Genomic DNA, 20,165 nt, shown 5'->3' with positions numbered 1-20,165 from the left:
CAAAACGTGTAATTATGATTCTTTTCATCAATGTCGTCAGAATTTTCTCAAAATGAGTTATGTTGGAAGTACCATTGCTACAATTAAATTAAAGTTCAAGAACCATTTCTCTAATTGAATGAAAGTTGAGGCACCATTTCTCTAGTTGGATTAAAAGTTGAGGCACAATTTCTTTAGTTGGATTAAAGTTGAGGGACCATTGGTAGTGAATTTTTAGTTGAGGGACCATGGTTGCACGTTTTGATGAGTTGAGTGACCATTTGTAATGAATTTTTAGTTGATGGATCATTGCTCCAATTAAGTCAAAGTTAGAGGTCGCACTTGGTGCGATGGCAAGTGCTTTCGCCCATGAGCGGTAGGTCTCGGGTTCGAGACTTGGGAGCAGCCTCTCCATAAATGGGGGTAAGGCTAGCCGACATTCACCTCTCCCAGACCCTGCGTAAAGCGGGAGCCTTGTGTACTGGGTACGACCTTACTCTCTTCTCTTCTTTATATTTGTTTAATTCATATTTTTGAAGGCCACATTAAAATTCCAAAACTTTTTATTAAGACAAATGATTGTCTACATTAAATTAATTTTACTTTATATTAAGATGAGCAGAATTCAGGACGAGTGCAAATGATGGAGTACAATTTTTTAGCTAGCTTAATTAAAATTGAAGTTAAATTATGCTTTAAGTTTAACTAAATTGGTTAGAGAAGTGTGCTTCTCTCTTTGCAGCCAAATTCGAAGTTCCTTCCAAATAAATTAGACAATTTATTGTAAAGCATCATTTATATAAAAAATAAAAAATAACAACTAAAACGTGCATTCACTTTTACATTCGAAATCTCTTGTTCAATTATTCACTCTTCTAATATCGTTTATATCCCAAAAGAAAAACCATCAACTAAAACTTATTCATGCAAAAAACGAAAATCATGTCTTAGTCGTTTCACTTTTGGAGTTGTAGTGAGCAATGCAAAATCGATCTCTTGCTGCAAGATGTGATGCTCTTGCATGGTACTCCATCCCATATCAATTCTGTCAGCAGTTGTAGGATGATTAGGCTCTTTATGTAAAGGGATTTCTATTTTTTTCAAAAAATTGGGATTAGGAGTGGGGTCCACTTCACATCGAATTTCAACGATCCAAACCGTCTATTTTGTAAGTCTCAATTCATATATCATTCTTACGAAAATTCAATTCAATCCGAAACCATTTGCCTATTTAATTATCAAGATAAAATTTCATTGTTTCTTGTATAACAAAGTATTCGTTAATTTCCTTGAATCCAATTAGATGTCTTAAACATTTTCGATTTGGCTAATATTTTGCAATGATGATCTATGAGGTGCAACTTGAAAGATAAATAGTTCGAATCGTTAAAGTTTGATGTGGTGTGGATCTCACACCTAATCTCCATTTTTATAAAAAAAAAAAGGAATTCCTTCCCTTAAAAGTTTCTGATAAATGTAATGGACCCCTTTTGGTGGGATCTAATTGTATAGGTCTTTTTTATTTTTTATTTTTTATTTTTTTTAAACCATGTAACACTAAAGTTTGTTGGCATGCCCAAAAATGTGCTCCTTTCATTTGTTTCACTTGCTGCCCGATTTACACCTTTTAACTTGATCTTCAATTTATTTCGTCATCTTATCTACTTCAAATTAGTCTCAAACTGGTTTTATTCTTGTTTTTTTTTAAGTATTAAATTACGAATTTGAACATGTAACTTACAATTGGTATAATTTCCTATGTGTTAGTAAAGTACAAAGGAAGTCATTTAGTGGAATAATTTAAACACCATATTTTAGTAAATGCAAAAAAAATAAGAATCAAAATAATTCAAAATTTTGTTTCATTTAAGTACACATGTTATATATTGGATTGAAAGTGATAAGTATTATTGAATGGCGCCAGTGTCATGATTCCAAGTCTCGAGACCTTAGTTTTACAGTAACGTTTAGGTGTATCTGAAACACATCAACACAATGTTATTATTTCATTCAAATTATAATAATTTTTTTTGTATATTATTATATTCTAAAAATAAGACATATCAACATTATTACACTTAGGGTAACTTTAAATGCGGTCCCTATTTGTCAACGTTCTTTGATTGAAACCTTGTTGGTTTTCGGTTTTTTATTGAAGTCTTTGAAATTAATGCAATAATGCATTTATATGAAGGTTATTATAATTTTTAAATTAAAATTTGATATTTTTAGTTATTTATATTAATGAGATTTTAAATAAATTCCATAATTTGTTGAAAATATTAAAAAAAAATTATACTTAAATAAAAATAAAACCCATGATTTGTCATTACTTATATTAATGAAATTTTACATATAAAATTTAGTAATTTTTATACGATACATTTTACAAACAAAAAGTTGGTACATTTTATACAAAAAAAGGTGATACGTTCTATATAATGGGTACATTTCATATATAAAAAAGACAATGGGTATAGTTTACATATAACAAAGTGGTACATTTTTAAAGACAAATGGGTACATTATAAATAAATTATGGATACAAATAAAAGGTCAAAAAAATATGAGTAAAAATAAAAGTTTGAAAAATATGGACAAAAAAAGAAATTAATATATGGGTACAAACTAAAACTAAATAGAAAATTGGCACAATTAACAAAAAAAGGTTGCAAATTAAAATGGGTACAAACTAAAAATCAAAATATATGATACAAAATTTAGTCATAAATATAAATATATCAAATGTAACGTTGCTAATACTAAGGGTTCGTTTGGATGTGCTTTTAAAATAACTGAAAGCGCTTTTAAAGAAAATATTTTTAGATTCCAAAAACACTTAAAGTGTTTTCTGCAAGAAGCGCCAGTTACGTGCTTATTCCAGGAAGTACTTTAAGGACTTTCTAACACTCGACGTCAATGCGCCGAGCCCAATAATCTGTAACATCTCAATTTGCCGAGAAGGCTAATGAGATGAACTCTGCCAACAAGGATCCGAAAATCCTTCTCGACCGAGACTTGGATAGATAATCAGTCGGCCTCGACGCAGTGCTATTTATACAAAATGAAGGTGCTCCGCGGTCGGCTGATTCTACGGCAACAGTGCTGTTTATCCAAACTGAAGGTGTTTGCCGGTTGCATTCACAATGCTGTTTATCCAAACTGAAGATGTGTTGGCGAAAAAGAAAATAAAAATCTCAAGGTTGTTAAGAGGTTTCGCGTAGAGCGATATTTTGCGCAAGGCAGTTTGTGTGTTGAGTTGGAGCCCTTTCTCGATGTGTATCGTCTCGTATTTATAGGAGCCAACCTTATCATGGCCGAACCGGAACTATACTTGGATTAAGATTCTTTATCCTAATCTAACCACATCTCGGCCAATCCTACCTCCATTAGGACTTTGAACCAAACTCTTTACTCAGCCGCATTCACTTCTCAAATCTCAGCATCCTTATTCCATCAAAACTCCTTTTCATACTAAGACTCGACCCACTCGCTCTTATCCAGTCCAATCCTTCTTGAAATAGGACTCGACCGACCTGATGGGGCGACTTATGACCACTGGATGGCCCATAGTATGTTTGGAAAAGCCTTGGGCCGAACATGAACCTACGCTTGGCCCAATAATATTATTTTGGGCCCAATCAAAAGTTCACAGATAAATATGAGATTTCATTTCTCTTGCTTTAATTTGAAAGCCGAATCAAATATCATGCTGCCAATTTGAACTATTCAGCCAGTTCATACCTCCATCTTTAATCATGCCTACTCAAAATGATGCATTTCTTGGTGCAATCGTAAATTGTCATGTCATATTACATAACTAGTATGCCGTTTTTATTTCAGTTGTACATGATCACTTAATTGTGTCATATAATTTTTTGAGTATAGGAGTGGTACAATGTTGGGCAGCAATCATCATGGGAATGATGTCAGGAAGCATCCCATGGTACACTCTCCACAAGAAAATCGGCATCCTAAGTCATGTAGATGACACCATGGCCGTGTTCCACACCCATGCCATGGCCGTGTTCCACACCCACGTCATGGCCGGAAGCCTAGGAGGCATCCTTGCCGGCTTCTTTGTGCACCCGAAGCTCTGCCGTATATTCTTCTTAACCGCAAATTGGCAACACTACAGTGGCCTTGCCTATGGAATCCATAGTGGCCAAGTCAGTGCAGGGTTTAAGCAAATGGGAATCCAATTCCTAGGACTAGGGTTTGTGGTTGCTGTCAATGTGATCATCACTAGCATCATTTGCATGTTCTTGAGGCAATTCATTCCGCTCAGGCTCAACAGCGAGCAGTTGCAGGTCAGTGACGACGCCATCCACGGAGAGGAGGCCTATGCAGTGTGGGGAGATGGAGAGAAGTATGATGGCTCCAAGCATAACTCAGTTTATGGAATGGAAGAGTTTCCTGTGAAGGCGCCTAAAGCTGAGCCATGAAGTTGATATGCCATTTTTTTTTTAAAAATTTTAATTTTGGTTGTGTGTTTCTTGCAAGAAACATAATATACTCCTAATATAATGTAATAAGAACTGAAAAATATGGACAAACTAGTTTGTTATTGTGATTGGAAGCTGAAATGAAAAGCTCTACTTTCTTTCTTTTTTGAGAAATGCTAAGGGACTCTTTCAAAGCGCAAGACTCCCTATAAACCATCTGCCACCTCATGTTTATAATATAATATTTTATAATATTGGCATGAAAATTGACCCATCCTAGGAATGCTTTGACCCAAACTCGCTTAACTTCATAGTTCCGATAGAACTCAAAGCTAGTGAGCTCCCAAAAGGCCTCGTGTTAGGAAGAGATGGGCATGTACATATAAAACATAGATGATCCACTCTCCATGACGATGGATCTAACAACATTTAGCTCAAAAATCTTGGCCCACAAAACCCTTTTTTGCACCCAAGTGATACTAGACGGATCATTTTTCTAGACAATATTTGTAGGCGATGTGGAGGCTGATGGTTAGATTTTTTTGTTCAAACCACTAAATGAAATCTAACTGTTAACCGCACATTATTTTATTAAAAAATATTATCAACAAAAAAAGTCCTCCGAGCATTTTCTGTTGCACACAGCTTTTGGTAAATCCAGCCTACAATTGGTAGTTTATTTTAACTTTAGTTATTTTTAAAACACGTGGCATGTATATAAGTAGAAACATAAGAATCAGGATTTTCCAGATTCTCTTTGTAAGGATTTCAGAAATCCGTTAAACTATATTTGTTTATCGTATATCTTACGGTTAGTTTTTGTCAGATAATGTTTGTGTTCAATTTAAAATAAAAACTGACCACATATTGTATAATAAATAGACACAATTCATGAATCTCAGAAATTCTCTATCCTCACTCGAAACATAGAAGATGCCTGCTCAGTACATGAAAAAGCACAGACACCCAAAGGCAAGTGGGATCTAGCCAACACAAAGAAAAAGCACTTTTTAATAAAGCCAGAGCCGCATCTTAGCTGCTGTTGTTGTGCCACTTGAAACACATTTATCTAGTTTAAAACAGGGATTAAATACTAATGAAGAATAATCAACAGAAACACTCTTTCCACGAGTCTTCAAACTTGTTCATTGTTTATGGTATGAAATGAATGAAGAAAACGACATACCTTCCAAACTCCATTAGTCCATGGAAGTTAGGTCATGCGGGTTTACTTATAAACATTTGTGTCGTGTTCGTGTCTGTTCATGAGGCAAGTAGTATGCATCACAATACAATAAATAAGGGGCGGGTGGAAATATGGGGGTCCGAAAATATACATGTAAAGGTCTTCCGATGACCTTTCGAATATTGGTACGAGTCCCTTTTGTGCTTACTAATTTTTTATGTAATGCATGCTAGGTATATCTCGACAAGTATATCGACATCACTCCAAATTATCTCTATATCACATTATCACTCATCAGATTGTTTCGGAATATATCGATATATGTGACATATGCACAACAAACCCGCCAAATGAATAAACTGATTATCTTTTTGCTTGCTTGGTGCTCTGTTCCCTTTTAAAAAACCTTGTATTTAACAATGAGATCTCTAAGGTTCACATTCTAGATCCGCCACTGCAATAAATAATAGCATAATAATACAAATCTCGTACTATTCGTATGAAATATTTTTTTTCTAGGGAATTAATGCTTGTGCATAATTCATTTTTCTTTTTCAAATAGAAATATTATCAGAGTTTTAACATAATATTAGTTGAACATATTAATGATGTACACATTGAATTTCGCTTATATCACAAATGAGTTACTCAGTAACATACATTATTACATTATTCATTTAAAATACCTTTATGACAATACGTAATTAATTTAAAATACCTAAATTCAATCTCAACCATCCTTTACATCCTACACTAAGATTAAGACATCTGTCCAATGTTAAGCCCTATTAGACTTAACCAACACATTACATTTTAACACACAAACTCAGCCTATGAGCTGAGGCATAACGCTAATGAAAACTTATAATCTTCACTAATTAGTTCATCAATTTATACACTAACAACCATGGCCGTGTTCCACACCCACGCCGTGGCCGGAAGCCTAGGAGGCATCCTTGCCGACTTCTTTGCCCACCCAAAGCTCTGCCGTATATTCTTCTTAACCGAAAATTGGCAACACTACATTGGCCTTGCCTATGGAATCCATAGTGGCCAAGTTAATGCAGGGTTTAAGCAAATGAGAAGCCAATTCCTAGGACTAGGGTTTGTGGTTGTTGTCAATGTGATCATCACTAGCATCATTTGCTTCTGAGGCAATTCATTCCGCTCAGGCTCAATGGAGAGCAGTTGCAGGTCGGTGATGACGCCATCCATGGAGAGAAGGCCTATGTAATGTGGGAACATAGAGAGAACACTAGTACAAAAACATGTTTGCGCGACGCAGAAAATTTTGTCGCGCAAAGGGACGGAAACTTGCGCGACGTAGAAAATTTTGTCGCGCAAATAGCCTTTGCGCGACGACGCTTTGCATGACGCTAAACATAAAATGTCGCGCAAATAGCCTTTGTGCGACGACACTTTGCGCGACGAAGGCTTGCGTTGCGAAAAGCTATTTGGCTCAATGAAGGTACACCTACGTCGCACAAAACAGCTTTGCGTAACGCAAAGTGTCGTCACGCAAAGGCTATTTGTGCGACGTTTTGTGTTTAGCGTCGCCCAAAATTTTGGTGTTGAACCATCCCACTTTGTGCGACGTAGTTGAACCTGCGTCGCGCAAAGCTGTTTTGCGCAACGTATGTGGCGTTGCGCAAAGTCGACGACTTTTTTTCTTTCTAAAATAACCACACACAAGGGCCTTTTTCTTCACATTCAACCTCTCTCTTTCAAACTTTCCATATCTCTCAACCCTCGCCATCATCACCTTCAGGTATTGTATTTATTTGATTAATTAATTAACTATTTATTGATTACATTTATGTTTGGATTTTTTTATTTTTTTGTATTTATGTTTTTTCTTTAATTATCTTTGTCAATGCTTATTTTTAACAAGTTGAGTTTTGGTTTTAAACAATTGAATGAGTAGAATGAATGACTAGGAGTAAGAAGGATTTTGATAGGTTTAGGGAAACAAAAGCTAAGAAACTGCAAGCTGCTCAGTTAACTTGTTCTAATTTAGGGATAGATTGATGTGTGCTAAAAAATGGATAGATTTCATTTCTCACCAAATTGGGAAGAGGAAACTAGAATGTTAGAGATTTAGAGAAGAAGCCAGTTTACAGCTTTGTCAAACCACTATTCTATTACGTGGTTAGTAATCATTTTAGGTGTAGTCTCTACCTTTTACGATTTAGAATACGTGGTCTCATCATATAGGTCCTTAAACAATAATTTTAAGGCAGGAGTGGAAGGGGTAAACAAGAAGTTAAAACTGTGGAACATAGAAAAAACAAAAAATAAAAACAAAAAACAAAAAAAAAACTTTGCGTGACGTAGGAACACATGTGTATGATTTAGAATACGTGGTCTCATCATATAGGTCCTTAAACAATAATTTCAAGGCAGGAGTGGAATGGGTAAACAAGAAGTTAAAACTGTGGAACTTAGAAAAAAACAAAAAAAACAACACTTTGCGCGACGTAAGTCCACATGCGTCGCGCAAAGCTATTTTGCGCGACGCATGTGGACCTATGTCGTGCAAAGTGTTTTTTTTTCCTTTTGCTTTTCTTTTGGGGTTCTTGCATTGCCTTTTTCTTTTGTGGTATCTACTTGTGTAAATATTTTAAATTGACGATCCAATTAGTTCATTGTATTCATATAGGATCCAAGAGTGTAGTTGTAAAAAATCATCACAATCAGAGTTAAAATAACCGTTAAATCGTGATTTTTTCGTTTATAACCATCGAAAAGTTTTATCCCGTTACTTGATCTCTAAAGGTCTGTTGTTTGCCATTTTTGGCGTATACGATCTCGAAGCATATACAAACAAGTTTGTTGGTTGGATCGTTGAAACTAGTTTCGTACAATGCGTATCCCATTAAAAGGATAGATTCCCTAATCATTTTAGGTGTAGTCTCTACCCTTTACGATTTAGAATATGTGATCTCATCATATAGGTCCTTAAACAATAATTTTAAGGCATGAGTGGAAGGGGTAAACAAGAAGTTAAAACTGTGGAAGACATAGGTCGACATGAGTCGCGCAAAGTGTTTTTTTTTTCTTTTGCTTTTCTTTTGGGGTTCTTGCATTGCCTTTTTCTTTTGTGGTATCTACTTGTGTAAATGTTTTAAATTGACGATTGAATTAGTTTCTTGTATTCATATAGGATCCATGAGTGTAGCTGTAAAAAATCATCACAATCAGAGTTAAAATAACCGTTAAATTGTGATTTTTTCGTTTATAACTGTCGAAAAGTTTTGTCCCGTTACTTGATCTCTAAAGGTCTGTTTTTTTTCATTTTTGGCGTATGCGATCTCGAAGCATATACAAACAAGTTTGACGGTTGGATCGTTGAAACTAGTTTTGTACAATGCGTATCCCATTAAAACAATAGATTCCCTAACACTTATATTTTATTTATACTTTCATCAAGTATAACATAAGATTTTGTGGTATCCACTTGTGTAAATGTTTTAAAGTGACAATCGGATTAGTTCCTTGTATTCATATAGGATCCATGAGTGTAGCTGTAAAAAATCATCACAATCGGAGTTAAAATAACCGTTAAATCGTGATTTTTTTGTTTATAACCGTAAAAAAGTTTTGTCCTATTACTTGATCTCTGAAGGTTTGTTTTCTACCATTTTTGGCCTATGCAATCTCGAAGCATATACAAACAAGTTTGACGGTTGGATCGTTGAAACTAGTTTTCTACAATGCGTATCCCATTAAAACGATAGATTCCCTAAAACTTATATTTTATTTATACTTTCATCAAGTATAACATAAGATTTTGTGGTATCCACTTGTGTAAATGTTTTAAATTGATGATCGGATCAGTTCCTTGTATTCATATAGGATCCAAGAGTGTAGCTGTAAAAAATCATCAAAATCGGAGTTAAAATAACCGTTAATCGTGATTTTTCGTTTATAACCGTTGAAAAGTTTTGTCCCTTTACTTGATATTTTAAGGTTTGTTTTTTGCAATATTTTGCTTATGCGATCTTGAGGCATATACAAACAATTTTGACGATTGGATCGTTGAAATTAGTTTTATACAATGCGTACCCTATCAAAATGATAAACTCACTAACAAAGAAACTTTGCGCGACGCTGAGACCACCTGCGTCACGCAAACCCTTCTGTCACTGCCCTTGCGTGACGGTTGGTGCGCGACGAAAGTTTGTTGGGCTAATTTTTCCACGACATTTTTTTGACTTTGCACGACGAAGGACCTGCGTCGCGCAAAGTGTTTTTTGTACTAGTGAAAGTATGATGGCTCCAAGCATAACTTAGTTTATGTAATGGAAGAGTTTCCTGTGAAGGTGCCTAAAGCTGAGCCATGAAGTTGACATGCTTTTTTTTTTTTTTTTTTTTTTTTTTTTATAAATTTGGTTGTGTTTCTTGCAAGAAACGTAATATACTCCTAATCTAATGTAATAAGAACTGAAAAATATGGACAAACTAGTTTGTTATTGTGATTGGAAGTTGAAATGAAAAGCTCTACTTTCTTTCTTTTTTGAGAAATGTTAAGGAGACTCTCTCAAAGCGCGAAACTCTCTATGGACCATCTGTCATCTCATGTTTATGACACAATATTTTATAATATTGACACGAGAATTGACATTAAAGTGTGAGCTGGTATAGAGTCAATGGAGAGTCCTACTTTTAAAAGAGTTCCCTTAATATTTTCTCTAAAAGCATTTAGCTCAAAAGTCTTGGCCCTCAAAACCCTTTTTTGCACCCAAGTGATACTAGAGAGATCATTTTTCTAGACTATATTTGTAGGCCACAATGATGTGTCAGCTGATAATTAGATTTTTTTTGTTCAAACCACTAAATGAAATCTAACTGTTAACTGCACATTATTTTATTAAAAAATATTATGAACAAAGTCCTCCTAGCATTTTCCGTTGCACACTCGAGCTTTTGGTAAATCCAATGCACATCTCGTAATTTATTTTAATTTTAGTTATTTTTAAAACACGTGGCATGTATACAAGCATAAACATAGGAATCAAGATTTTCTCTAGATCTTCTTTGTGAGGATTCCGGGAATCCATGAATCATATTTGTTCATTGTATATCGTACGGTCAGTTTTTGTCAGGTACTGTTTGTGTTTAATTTAAAATAAAACAAATAAAAATAAAAATTAACTGTTTGATATATGATAAATAGACACAATTCATGAATCTCGGAAATTCTCGATCCTCATTTGAAACATATAAGATACCTACACAGTACATGAAAAAGCAGAAAGAGACAGACACCCAAAGGCAAGTGGGATCTAGCCAACACAAAGAAAAAACACTTTTTAATAAAGCCAAAGCCGCATCTTAACTGCTGTTGTTGTGCCACTTGAAACACATTATCTAGTTTAAAACAGGGATTAAATACTAATGAAGAATAATCAACAGAAACACTCTTTCCACGAGCCTTCAAACTCGTTCATTATTTATGGTATGAAATGAATGAAGAAAACGGCTTACCTTCCAAACTCCTTTAGTCCGTGGAAGTTAGGTCATGCGGGTTTACTTATATACATTTGTGTCGTGTTCGTGTCTATTCATGGGGTAAGTAGTATGCATCACAATACAATAAATAAGGAGTGGCTGGAAATATAGGAGTCCGAAAATATACATGTAAAGGTCTTCCGATGACCCTTCGAATATTGGTACGAGTCCCTTTTATGCTTACTAATTTTTGATGTAATGCATGATAGGTATATCTCGACAGGTACGTCGACATAACTCCAAATTATCTCTATATCACATTATCACTCATCAGATTATTTCAGAATATATCGATATCTGTGACATATGCACAACAAACCCGCCAAATGAATAAACTGATTATCTTTTTGCTCGCTTGGTGCTCTGTTGCCTTTTAAAAAAACTTGTATGTAACATTGAGATCTCTAAGGTTCAAATTCTAGATCCGTCACTGCAATAAATAATAACATAATAATACAAATCTCATATTATTTATATGAAGTATTTTTTTTCTAGGGAATTAATGCTTGTGCATAATTCATTTTTCTTTTTCAAATACAAATATTATCAGAGTTTTAACATAATATTAGTTGAACAATATTAATGATGTACACATCGGATTTCACTTATATCACGAAAGAGTTACTTAGTAACATACATTATTCATTTAAAATACCGTTATAACAATATGTAATTAATTTAAAATATCGTTACGAATGTTTTATCTCCCAAGGGACAAACTAGGAAGTGGGAAAGCAAAATGAAGCCAAAAAGTCTTGATATTTATTTTTGTTTTTTCTTTTCCGTTTTTGGTGTAAGCTTGTTGCTTGAAAATATTAAGTCGATAGAGATAAAGAAAAGTCGAACTTGTACGAAAATTCTCTTTTTCTTCACCCAACTCTCCGAAACACCACCCACCAGATCTGTGTGCTGATATATTACATGGGTTTGTAATGTGTGCGTGAGGTGGCGGAGAAGAATGGCGTCCGATACGGCGTCGTCTGTGGACGAACAGGCGCAGCAGCTGGTAGCTCCGGTTGGTTCAGTCGGAGGAGGAGGTTCCACTGATAACAGAGGAAGGCATCGGATTCTCGCCGAACTCAGCCGCCTCGAGCAAGAACTCAAATTCTTGGAGGTTTCTTCTTTTTCGTTTTCCCACTTGCTTGTTTTCTCTGAATGCTGTTTGTTTCCCGGGAAAATTCTTGTAAAACATTTCCCACTTCTTATTTTTGCCCTTTTGACGTTGCAATTCTAGTTTTGTGTTAATAAAGTTTGCAGCTTTGGGTGTTAAGGTCAAGAAAGTAACTTTCTTTACAGAAAAAGGGAAAGGTGAAAGAAAATGGGATGAGGGTTATTTTTGCCAAGACATGTTTTCTTGGCATTGGTTATATGAGGAAGAAAAGTTTTCTAGGTTTTGGAAAATGGGTTTTACTGCATATTGTGATTGGGGCTTTGGTGTTGAAGAATGTAAGAACTGGAACGGGTCGCTGGTCCGTCTCTCTAAAATCTTGACATTTGAGTGGTCAAAACATTGAGAAGTTCCACTTTTGTGGGAAATTTGGGATTTAGGGATGCAATTTCTCTCACTGTTTTTTGGTATTAATTTAGGGAAATTGTTAATGGAGAGGTGATGATTTTCTACAACTGGTGAGGTTAGCAAATTGGCTGCAGACTTGGTCAACAACACATTTGACTTGAAAACTGAAAAATGTAGCTTAATTCTTAAGTAGATTTATCATCATGGTAAACAGAAAGTTGCTCTCTTTCATATTGGTGGATTAAGAGCTGTTGTAGGGGAAAATCACACTGCATGTGAACTCACTAGATATAACTTGTTTTAGGGGAAAATCACAAAGTTGCTTGAATTGTATATGCATATGAATTGTCCGCTCTGCTTGTTTTATTTCTCTTGTGGAATTTCTTATGTTCCATATCCCTTGCATTGTTCTAGGTTTTGTTGTAACAATTGAGCATTTCTCCATAGATTTCTATACACGTAGCTTATGCGAAACAGTGCTAAATTTGGCATCGATATATAAGCAGAAAACAGTCTTTCTCGTCCATGGACCATAGCTACACCCCTTTAGACAGATTAAGTGCTCTCTGTGATTAATTACTTGAATAAACTGTATTTCACAGCTTTTAATTTAACAGATACGCGTTTTACATTTATTCTGCACATGAGGTAGATGAGTTTTTTTCGTATTCGTGTTTAATGTTGTCTATATATAGTCTTTTAATTCTCCTTCTTTTAGTTAATGCAACCTTTGTAACTTTGATGCACATTCAAACTTGTGTCGATTGACATTATATTATCTGCATTTTTATCATATTTAAAGTACTACAGAAGGTCATAGTTGTGTGAGTCAGTCAATCTCATTTTGATGTTTCTTTATTTCTTTGCATATCCAGGAGGAGTTGGAAGAGCTCGAAAGAACCGAAAATGTTTCAACCATATGTTCAGAGTAAGTATGAGTACGATATATAAAGTATCCTGTCCCAAGTCTTAAGTTCCTAACATGAGAAATCTGATAAACTCGATCGAAAGTAGGAGCCATATATAAAGTATCCGGTCCCAAGTCTTAAGTTCCTAACATGATAAATCTGATAAACTCGATCGAAAGTGATGAGCAATGCTCTTTTTTTGTTAATATTACATAGGTTGCTGCCCTACATCGAAGGCAGGCCGGATCCTCTACTCCCAGTGTTTGTTCCATAACCAATCTCTTCACTTGGCAATAATACAATTGGCTTGCTACAATCTCTAAATTTCTAATGCTCCATCTTGATTTATTCTGGTTGCAGAACAATTGGACCCGTAAATCTGGTATGGGATCGATGGTTCGAAGGGCCGCAGGATTCACAAAGTTGCAGCTGCGGGATACTCTGATGATTTGAATCTGATGCAATCTAACATTTGTTGCCATGGTTTACAGGACAGGCTATAGCTAGCACCATCGTTAACCATATTGAAAGCAGAATTGACCATTGACTTCATATGAAGTTTGTACATTAAATTCACTAGTTTCGCTTCTTCAGTGATCTCTTAAACTTTTTTGTCTTTTTTTTTTAAATATAGTAAGTTACAATATCGCTTTGTTAAAAAAAAAAGGATGAATTCGGCTTCTCCTTTGATATTGTCAAGGCTTTTAATCCCAACCCTCGTCCATGTTCATCCTACGATCAGAATTTGGGCTTGTTTCTTGGGCCTTTCTTAGCCCAAAATTTTCCCACCATTTCGATGTGTAAGCCCACGTTAACTCTCTGAAGGTTGATAGCTATCATAAATTTCCATCAATGTAGAACAACTGCCAAATCATCATCAGGAGCAAGGGAGTTGGCCTACATGGATGGAAATTTGTTTGGGTGGTGCTATCCACAGTATTTGGATTCTCTCTGAATTTTACTGTTTGAAGTCTAAGTCCAGAAAATATGGGTCCTTACTATGTGTGAAAGAGAGATCGGAGTCTTTGTGTGAGGTGAGTCAGTAGAACAAGTTAATGTGGGTTGTCGGACTCAATTTGATTGGTCCGGATTGTTTGGTGCTCTTTTATCTTCCACACCCGTCTTAATTTCCAGCAGTTGGATCGAATGAACTGAAGAAAATCAAATAACATAAATAAACAAGGTGTGTGGATAGTGCAAGCACTAGCCATTTGGAAAACAAATTCTCTTTTATTTCTTATTGAATTATGATTATATACAGCTTAATATTAAGGAGACGGTTTCCTTGTGTGATAGTGATACATTATTCTTAGCACAAAGAAACAAGGAGTCCATAAGCCAAGGGGGATTTAACTTGAGGAACAAGTAATCTAAAGAAACCAAAAAAAGTATACACAGATCATGTCTTCGACTTCGAATGGTCGACTTTACATGTTGGCTGTAAATTAAACCCCATAAAACCACCACCAAAATGTATATAGACGATCTTCCTCATCATCTCTTGGTTGAAATTCTTTGTCGACTTGTTTATAAAATTGTTCTTCAATGCAAGTGCGTGTCCAAGCAATGGTTCTCTGTCATGTTCGATCCATCTTTTATTCGCCACTTTGTACGTCAACAAGGACATACCGATTCAGATTCGATATTGTTAGATATCATCACATAAGTTCATAGGAATGAAAAATCACGATTTAACGGTTGTTTTAGCTCTGATTTTGATGTTTTTTTTATAGCTACACTCCTCGACCCTGAAAGAATACAATGAACAAATTCGATCTTCAGTTTAAAAAATTTATACTAGTGGATACCACAGAATCTTATGTTATACTTAATAGAAGTATAAAATAAACTCTTTAAGTGTTTGTTAAATCTATCAATTTGACAGGATATGCATTGTACGTAACTAGTTTCAACGATCCAACCGTCAAACTCATTTGTATATACTATGAGATCACATACATCAAAAATCACAAAAAATGAACTTTATGAGATTAGGTAACGAAACAAAAAATTTCAATGTTAAACAAAAAAATCACAATTTAATGGTTATTTTATCTCCATTATTGCTGATTTTTTACAGCTACAATCATCGGCCCTATAAGAATACAATGAATGAATTCGATCTTTTATTTAATATATTTACACTAATGGATACCACATAATATTATGTTACAATTAAGGGAAGTATAAAATAAACTCTCAGTGTACATCTTCATAACAATTATAGTGAAAAAATATATTAAGTATTAACACAAATAAATATTTATGTTATAAATTAAATTATATATACTAAAACCCAGTTTTTGGGTTACTATTGATCTATAGTGTGCGGACGAATTTGGCCCTCATTTTCTTAACGTTTTCTGATTTTGATAGGATTTATAGTGAATTGACCATTTTGCCCTTCATCATACGTGTTGCGTATGCCTGCTACCCGTGTGGCTTTCATGTTTTGTGGGAAAGATGTTGGAAGCATCTTTCATTTTCCCTTTCCTCTTTTTTCTTAAATATTAACCAGTTTAACGAATATATTAAATTGACCCTCTTCCCAGCCTAATGGTGACGGTGGTGTGCTTCTGCTGTTGCTTTTGAATGTGATTAACAAAGCATGATTTTTTTTTAAATATAATCATGTCGGATTGGTTTTAAAAATTTGAAAATAATATAATGTTATATTAGTTATTGATGTCGACTATATCTGCCAGGATTTGGTATAAAAAATTTCAAAAATAATATAATATTATATCACGTATTTATGTCGGCTACATCCGCCAGTATTTGTTAAAATTTTAAAAAATAAATTTGGTGGAGTAAGGGCCCACTGCAGTAGTCATGTCAGAAAGTATTGAACTAATGTCGGTTATATCCGACATCAATGCTTTGTTATCCGACACTATTTTAACATGTGGTCGGAAATATTTTATCTGACACTAATCGTATAAAATCATTACCACACTCTGACACATTAAGCCAATTTTGTAGTAGCGTAACATGCATGTTACAATAAATATATAGACTGTCTTGGTCTTACACAAAGTCTAGAATCGTAGAGTCTAGAGTCTAAGAATATAAATTGATTTTGGTACTACAGTATAGTAAGGGGAGATGGTTCGTTGGTTCTACTTCACATTGGCGACGACGATGGTGCAACTATTTGGGTGGAGGCGACTGCTGTCCATTTTCAGATTTACAGATTTAGATCAACTCCAACCCTTGAAGTAAGTCTTAAAATTTCCCTTCTATTCCCCCCCAACTATTCCAACTCTTGTGCTAAAATGCGGTTAAGTGTTAAAAAATAAAAATAAAAAGCCAAACTCGGCCAAGATTTGAGTTTGGGTTAGTGGTGTGGCCCACTTGTGTGAGTGGAAGTCCGGTTTTGAAAGCCAAACGCCTAAGTTCAACGTGCGCACGAAGGGGAGCTCGCCATGTGCTGCAGCTTGAGTACCCACCGACGTGGGTTTGTCGTCCACTTGCCTATTTCATTGATGAGCCTAATGGCTCTTTTATGTAATCTAATGGCATACGTTTAAATGGGTTGTTGGTATCGAACAGTCCATATTTAATTGATTTAAGGTTTAATTTTTAATTTTTTAAATTTATTGAATTCAACGGTTAAGATCTAATATAATCAAATCTAACGGTAAAAAAAATCTAACGACTCAAAATTAAATCCAACGGTTAATATACATCTCTATCATGTGTTTAATATTCTTTCTATAGTGTTTCATGAGTTTTATGGTGTTGGTTTAGTGATTTTTCAATGTTTATCGAAATCTAAATATTTTAAAGTTAAAATGTTCATAAAATTAAATTAGGATAGTCTACATAATAATTTTTTAAAAGTTACTTTTCAAAAAAAAAAAAAAAAAAAAGCCTAGCTTCGTTGTTTAATAATCTGGGGCTAAAAGTTTTAAGCTAGGAGGGTTGGAGCAGAAAAGTTGCTTCTGGGTTAAAACCTAAATTTTCTGGATAAAAATTTAGGTTTTAAGCCAAGGGTTCGAGATGGTCTTATGTTTTAGAGTTGTTGTGAGTCCTCTTATTAGGCTTGTTTCCATGTATTTCTTTTGTATTGGGTTGTACTCTTACTTGGTTGTTTTGATTGCCTTTGGATTTTCTAAATTTGTATGAGTATTTTATTTATGAAGTTAGCTATGTTTGAAAAAAAAAAAAGGAAAAAAAGAAAAAGAAAAAGGGGACTCCAGCTAAATAAGCAGTCTCCTATACATTGCATCATCATCAGCAGCAAGGGAGTTGGCCTGCATGGATGGAAATTTGTTTGGGTGGTGCTATCCACAGAAGTTGGATTCTCTCCGATTTTACTGTTTCGAGTTTAAGATACAGGAAATCCGGGTTTTGGTTTGCGTGAACTCTCGGAGCCTTTGTGTGAGGTGGGTCAATAGGAACTGTCCGATTCAATTTGACTGGTCTGAATTGTCTAGTGTTTTTTTAATCTTTCACACACCCTTCTCAATTTCTGACCATCGAATCGAATGAATTGAAAAAATTCAAATAACATAAATAAATAGGGTGTGTAGGTAGCTTTAGCCATTTGTTTTCTGTACAAATTCTTTTTTCTTTCTTATCAACTAACTGATATGTGTCACTTAGTATATAGTCTAGTGGTATTCCTCTTCACTTGGAAGTGAGTGATCTTAGGCTCGATTCTTGTCAATGGCGAATTTGAACCACATTAAATTATTGATAGCCCATTGTGAGGCTAAGCCTACCCCGTCCCTAAAAAAAAAAAAAAAAAAAAAAAAAAAAAAAAAAAAAAAAAAAAAAAAAAAAAAAAAAAGAACCGATATGTAGATTATATATTACCACAAAGAAACGAGGAGTCCATAAGCCAAGGGGATTTTAAAGGGATTTTAACTTGAGGAACAAGAAATCTAAAGAAACCAAAAAAGGTTAGGGATATGAATTCTTCTAATATATATACGCAGATCATATTTTTGCCTGGTCGACTTTTACATGTTGGCAGTAAATTAAACCCCATATCTTGATAAAACCACCACCAAAATTAATCATGTATATTGACGATCTTCCTCATCATCTCTTGGTTGAAATTCTTTGTCGACTTCCATATAAAATTGTTATTCAATGCAACTGCGTGTCCAAGCAATGGTTCTCTGTCATCTCCGATCCATCTTTTATTCACCGCTTTGTACGTCAACAAGGACATACTGATTCAGATACGATATTGTTAGATATCAGCACACAGGTCCTTAGGGATGTATTATTATATACCGTGAGGTCGATTTCGGACGAGTTCAAAACACGCGAGATTTCTTTCCCTTGGGGGCAATGTTCTCTAAGTTTATTCCCTTGGATGCAACGTGTGGTAGCGACGCATAACGATTTAATCTTGTGCTGTCGAGTCCGCAGTTTTGAGCGTAGATATGAGCGTGATTACTGTATCTGCAATCCGTACACCAAGCAGTCGATAAAGCTTCCTCCTCCCCCACGAGTTCATGACTTAACAGTACGCGCGGGGCTCATATGTGACAATCCTTACTATAACCCTACCGAAGATGGCTGCACTACAGTCAAATTTAATACCGAGTACAGGTACAGGGTTGTGCGAATCCCTCAAAAATGTGACGACCTAAGCTCATTCACAGTTGAGATGTTCTCGTCTGAGACTGGTGAATGGAGAGAGATAGTTATATTATGCTCCCCAGGCTCTAAGTTCATCTGTGTCCATCACCCGTGTATTGCTTTAGATGGAATGTTGTATTGGATGGACCACAATGGCAGGCTTTTCGGGTTTGATCCATTCAACAACATGAACAGCACAATCCGTGCTACTGCTAAATTTGTTGACGACAACGAATTATGTCGTTTCATTGAATTTGGTGATTCCCCATACATTATGGACGCATTATGTTCTTATACTCTAGGGGTGTGTCGAGGGCGTCTGCGGCTGTTCCTTCAAGATGAGTCCGGCGAAAATTTGTTTATTTGGGAGTGGAAAGAAGTAGAAAAACAGCAGGGTGATATTAATGGAGTCAAACTGATGGAGTGGTGTTTGATAAAAACGGTTTCCTGGGAAGAAATGGTTCCAAAAGATAATCCAGCGATAGCGAAATGGCTAAAGGAAGAGAAGTGGTCTTGGACTGGGATGCTGGTTGGTGATCCAAACGATGGGGATGTTTTATATCTGCATCGTAAGCATGATATTTTACTATGCAACGTTCGTACAAAAACTTGGCTATGGAGAACGGAGCCGCAAAGTCCCAATAATTACAGATCGTTTCAATTTTCACATCGATGTTGGCCGACACCAATTCCTAGACTACATTATAGTTGATTTATTAACAAGTTTTTTGGATGATATTTGTTTTCTAAGTTATCTTAGTAGTTGCTATCTCATCATAATTGAAGAACAAGTAAGATATAGCTTGTTGAATTATGATGGACTTATTTCATGTGTTTAAGTTTGCTTTGTTGCTTGTTTTTCTGTATATATATGTGTGTGTGTGTGTGTGGAGTTGGATAAATAGCAGACGATTTTTTGCTTGTCGTTCAATTACTTTGAGCAGAATCTCAATTTATATATACCATAAACATGTTCGAATAGGGTCTATGGTGGTTTATGACGAATGACCCCAGAAGTTGGA

General features: G+C 35.1%; 3 protein-coding genes across 3 annotated transcripts; all 3 read left to right on the top strand.

Moving 5' to 3' along the window:
* The first annotated feature begins 3,905 nt into the window (after nucleotides 1-3,905).
* Nucleotides 3,906-4,424, top strand: LOC114824237 (ammonium transporter 2 member 4-like). Its single transcript, XM_029100680.2, has one exon. It carries the CDS (start codon nucleotides 3,906-3,908, stop codon nucleotides 4,422-4,424), a length of 519 nt encoding a protein of 172 aa, XP_028956513.2.
* Nucleotides 4,425-11,891: 7,467 nt separating this feature from the next.
* On the top strand, nucleotides 11,892-14,151 carry LOC103432248 (guanine nucleotide-binding protein subunit gamma 1-like). Its single transcript, XM_008370432.4, has 4 exons — nucleotides 11,892-12,235; nucleotides 13,513-13,565; nucleotides 13,762-13,806; nucleotides 13,906-14,151. The coding sequence occupies exons 1-4, from the start codon at nucleotides 12,080-12,082 to the stop codon at nucleotides 13,988-13,990; spliced, it is 339 nt and encodes a 112-aa protein (XP_008368654.3). The 5' UTR covers nucleotides 11,892-12,079; the 3' UTR covers nucleotides 13,991-14,151.
* A 4,723-nt stretch (nucleotides 14,152-18,874) lies between these two features.
* Nucleotides 18,875-19,855, top strand: LOC139194849 (uncharacterized). Its single transcript, XM_070819774.1, has one exon. It carries the CDS (start codon nucleotides 18,875-18,877, stop codon nucleotides 19,853-19,855), a length of 981 nt encoding a protein of 326 aa, XP_070675875.1.
* Nucleotides 19,856-20,165: the final 310 nt, after the last annotated feature.

Source organism: Malus domestica, chromosome 03, assembly GCF_042453785.1.
Source record: "Malus domestica chromosome 03, GDT2T_hap1".
Taxonomy (NCBI): Eukaryota; Viridiplantae; Streptophyta; class Magnoliopsida; order Rosales; family Rosaceae; genus Malus; species Malus domestica.
The sequence above is the reverse complement of the archived record's forward strand: the minus strand, read 5'-3'. Positions and strand labels throughout refer to the sequence as shown.

What these genes read in the sequence shown, in the direction of transcription:
- LOC114824237 (XM_029100680.2), top strand. Translation starts at nt 3,906, where the DNA reads ATGTCAGGAAGCATCCCATGGTACACTCTCCACAAGAAAATCGGCATC.
- LOC103432248 (XM_008370432.4), top strand. Translation starts at nt 12,080, where the DNA reads ATGGCGTCCGATACGGCGTCGTCTGTGGACGAACAGGCGCAGCAGCTG. An exon ending in GTTTCAACCATATGTTCAGA is followed by an intron (nt 13,566 to 13,761) that starts GTAAGTATGAGT and finishes AATATTACATAG; the next exon opens with GTTGCTGCCCTACATCGAAG. An exon ending in CCGGATCCTCTACTCCCAGT is followed by an intron (nt 13,807 to 13,905) that starts GTTTGTTCCATA and finishes TTCTGGTTGCAG; the next exon opens with AACAATTGGACCCGTAAATC.
- LOC139194849 (XM_070819774.1), top strand. Translation starts at nt 18,875, where the DNA reads ATGCAACGTGTGGTAGCGACGCATAACGATTTAATCTTGTGCTGTCGA.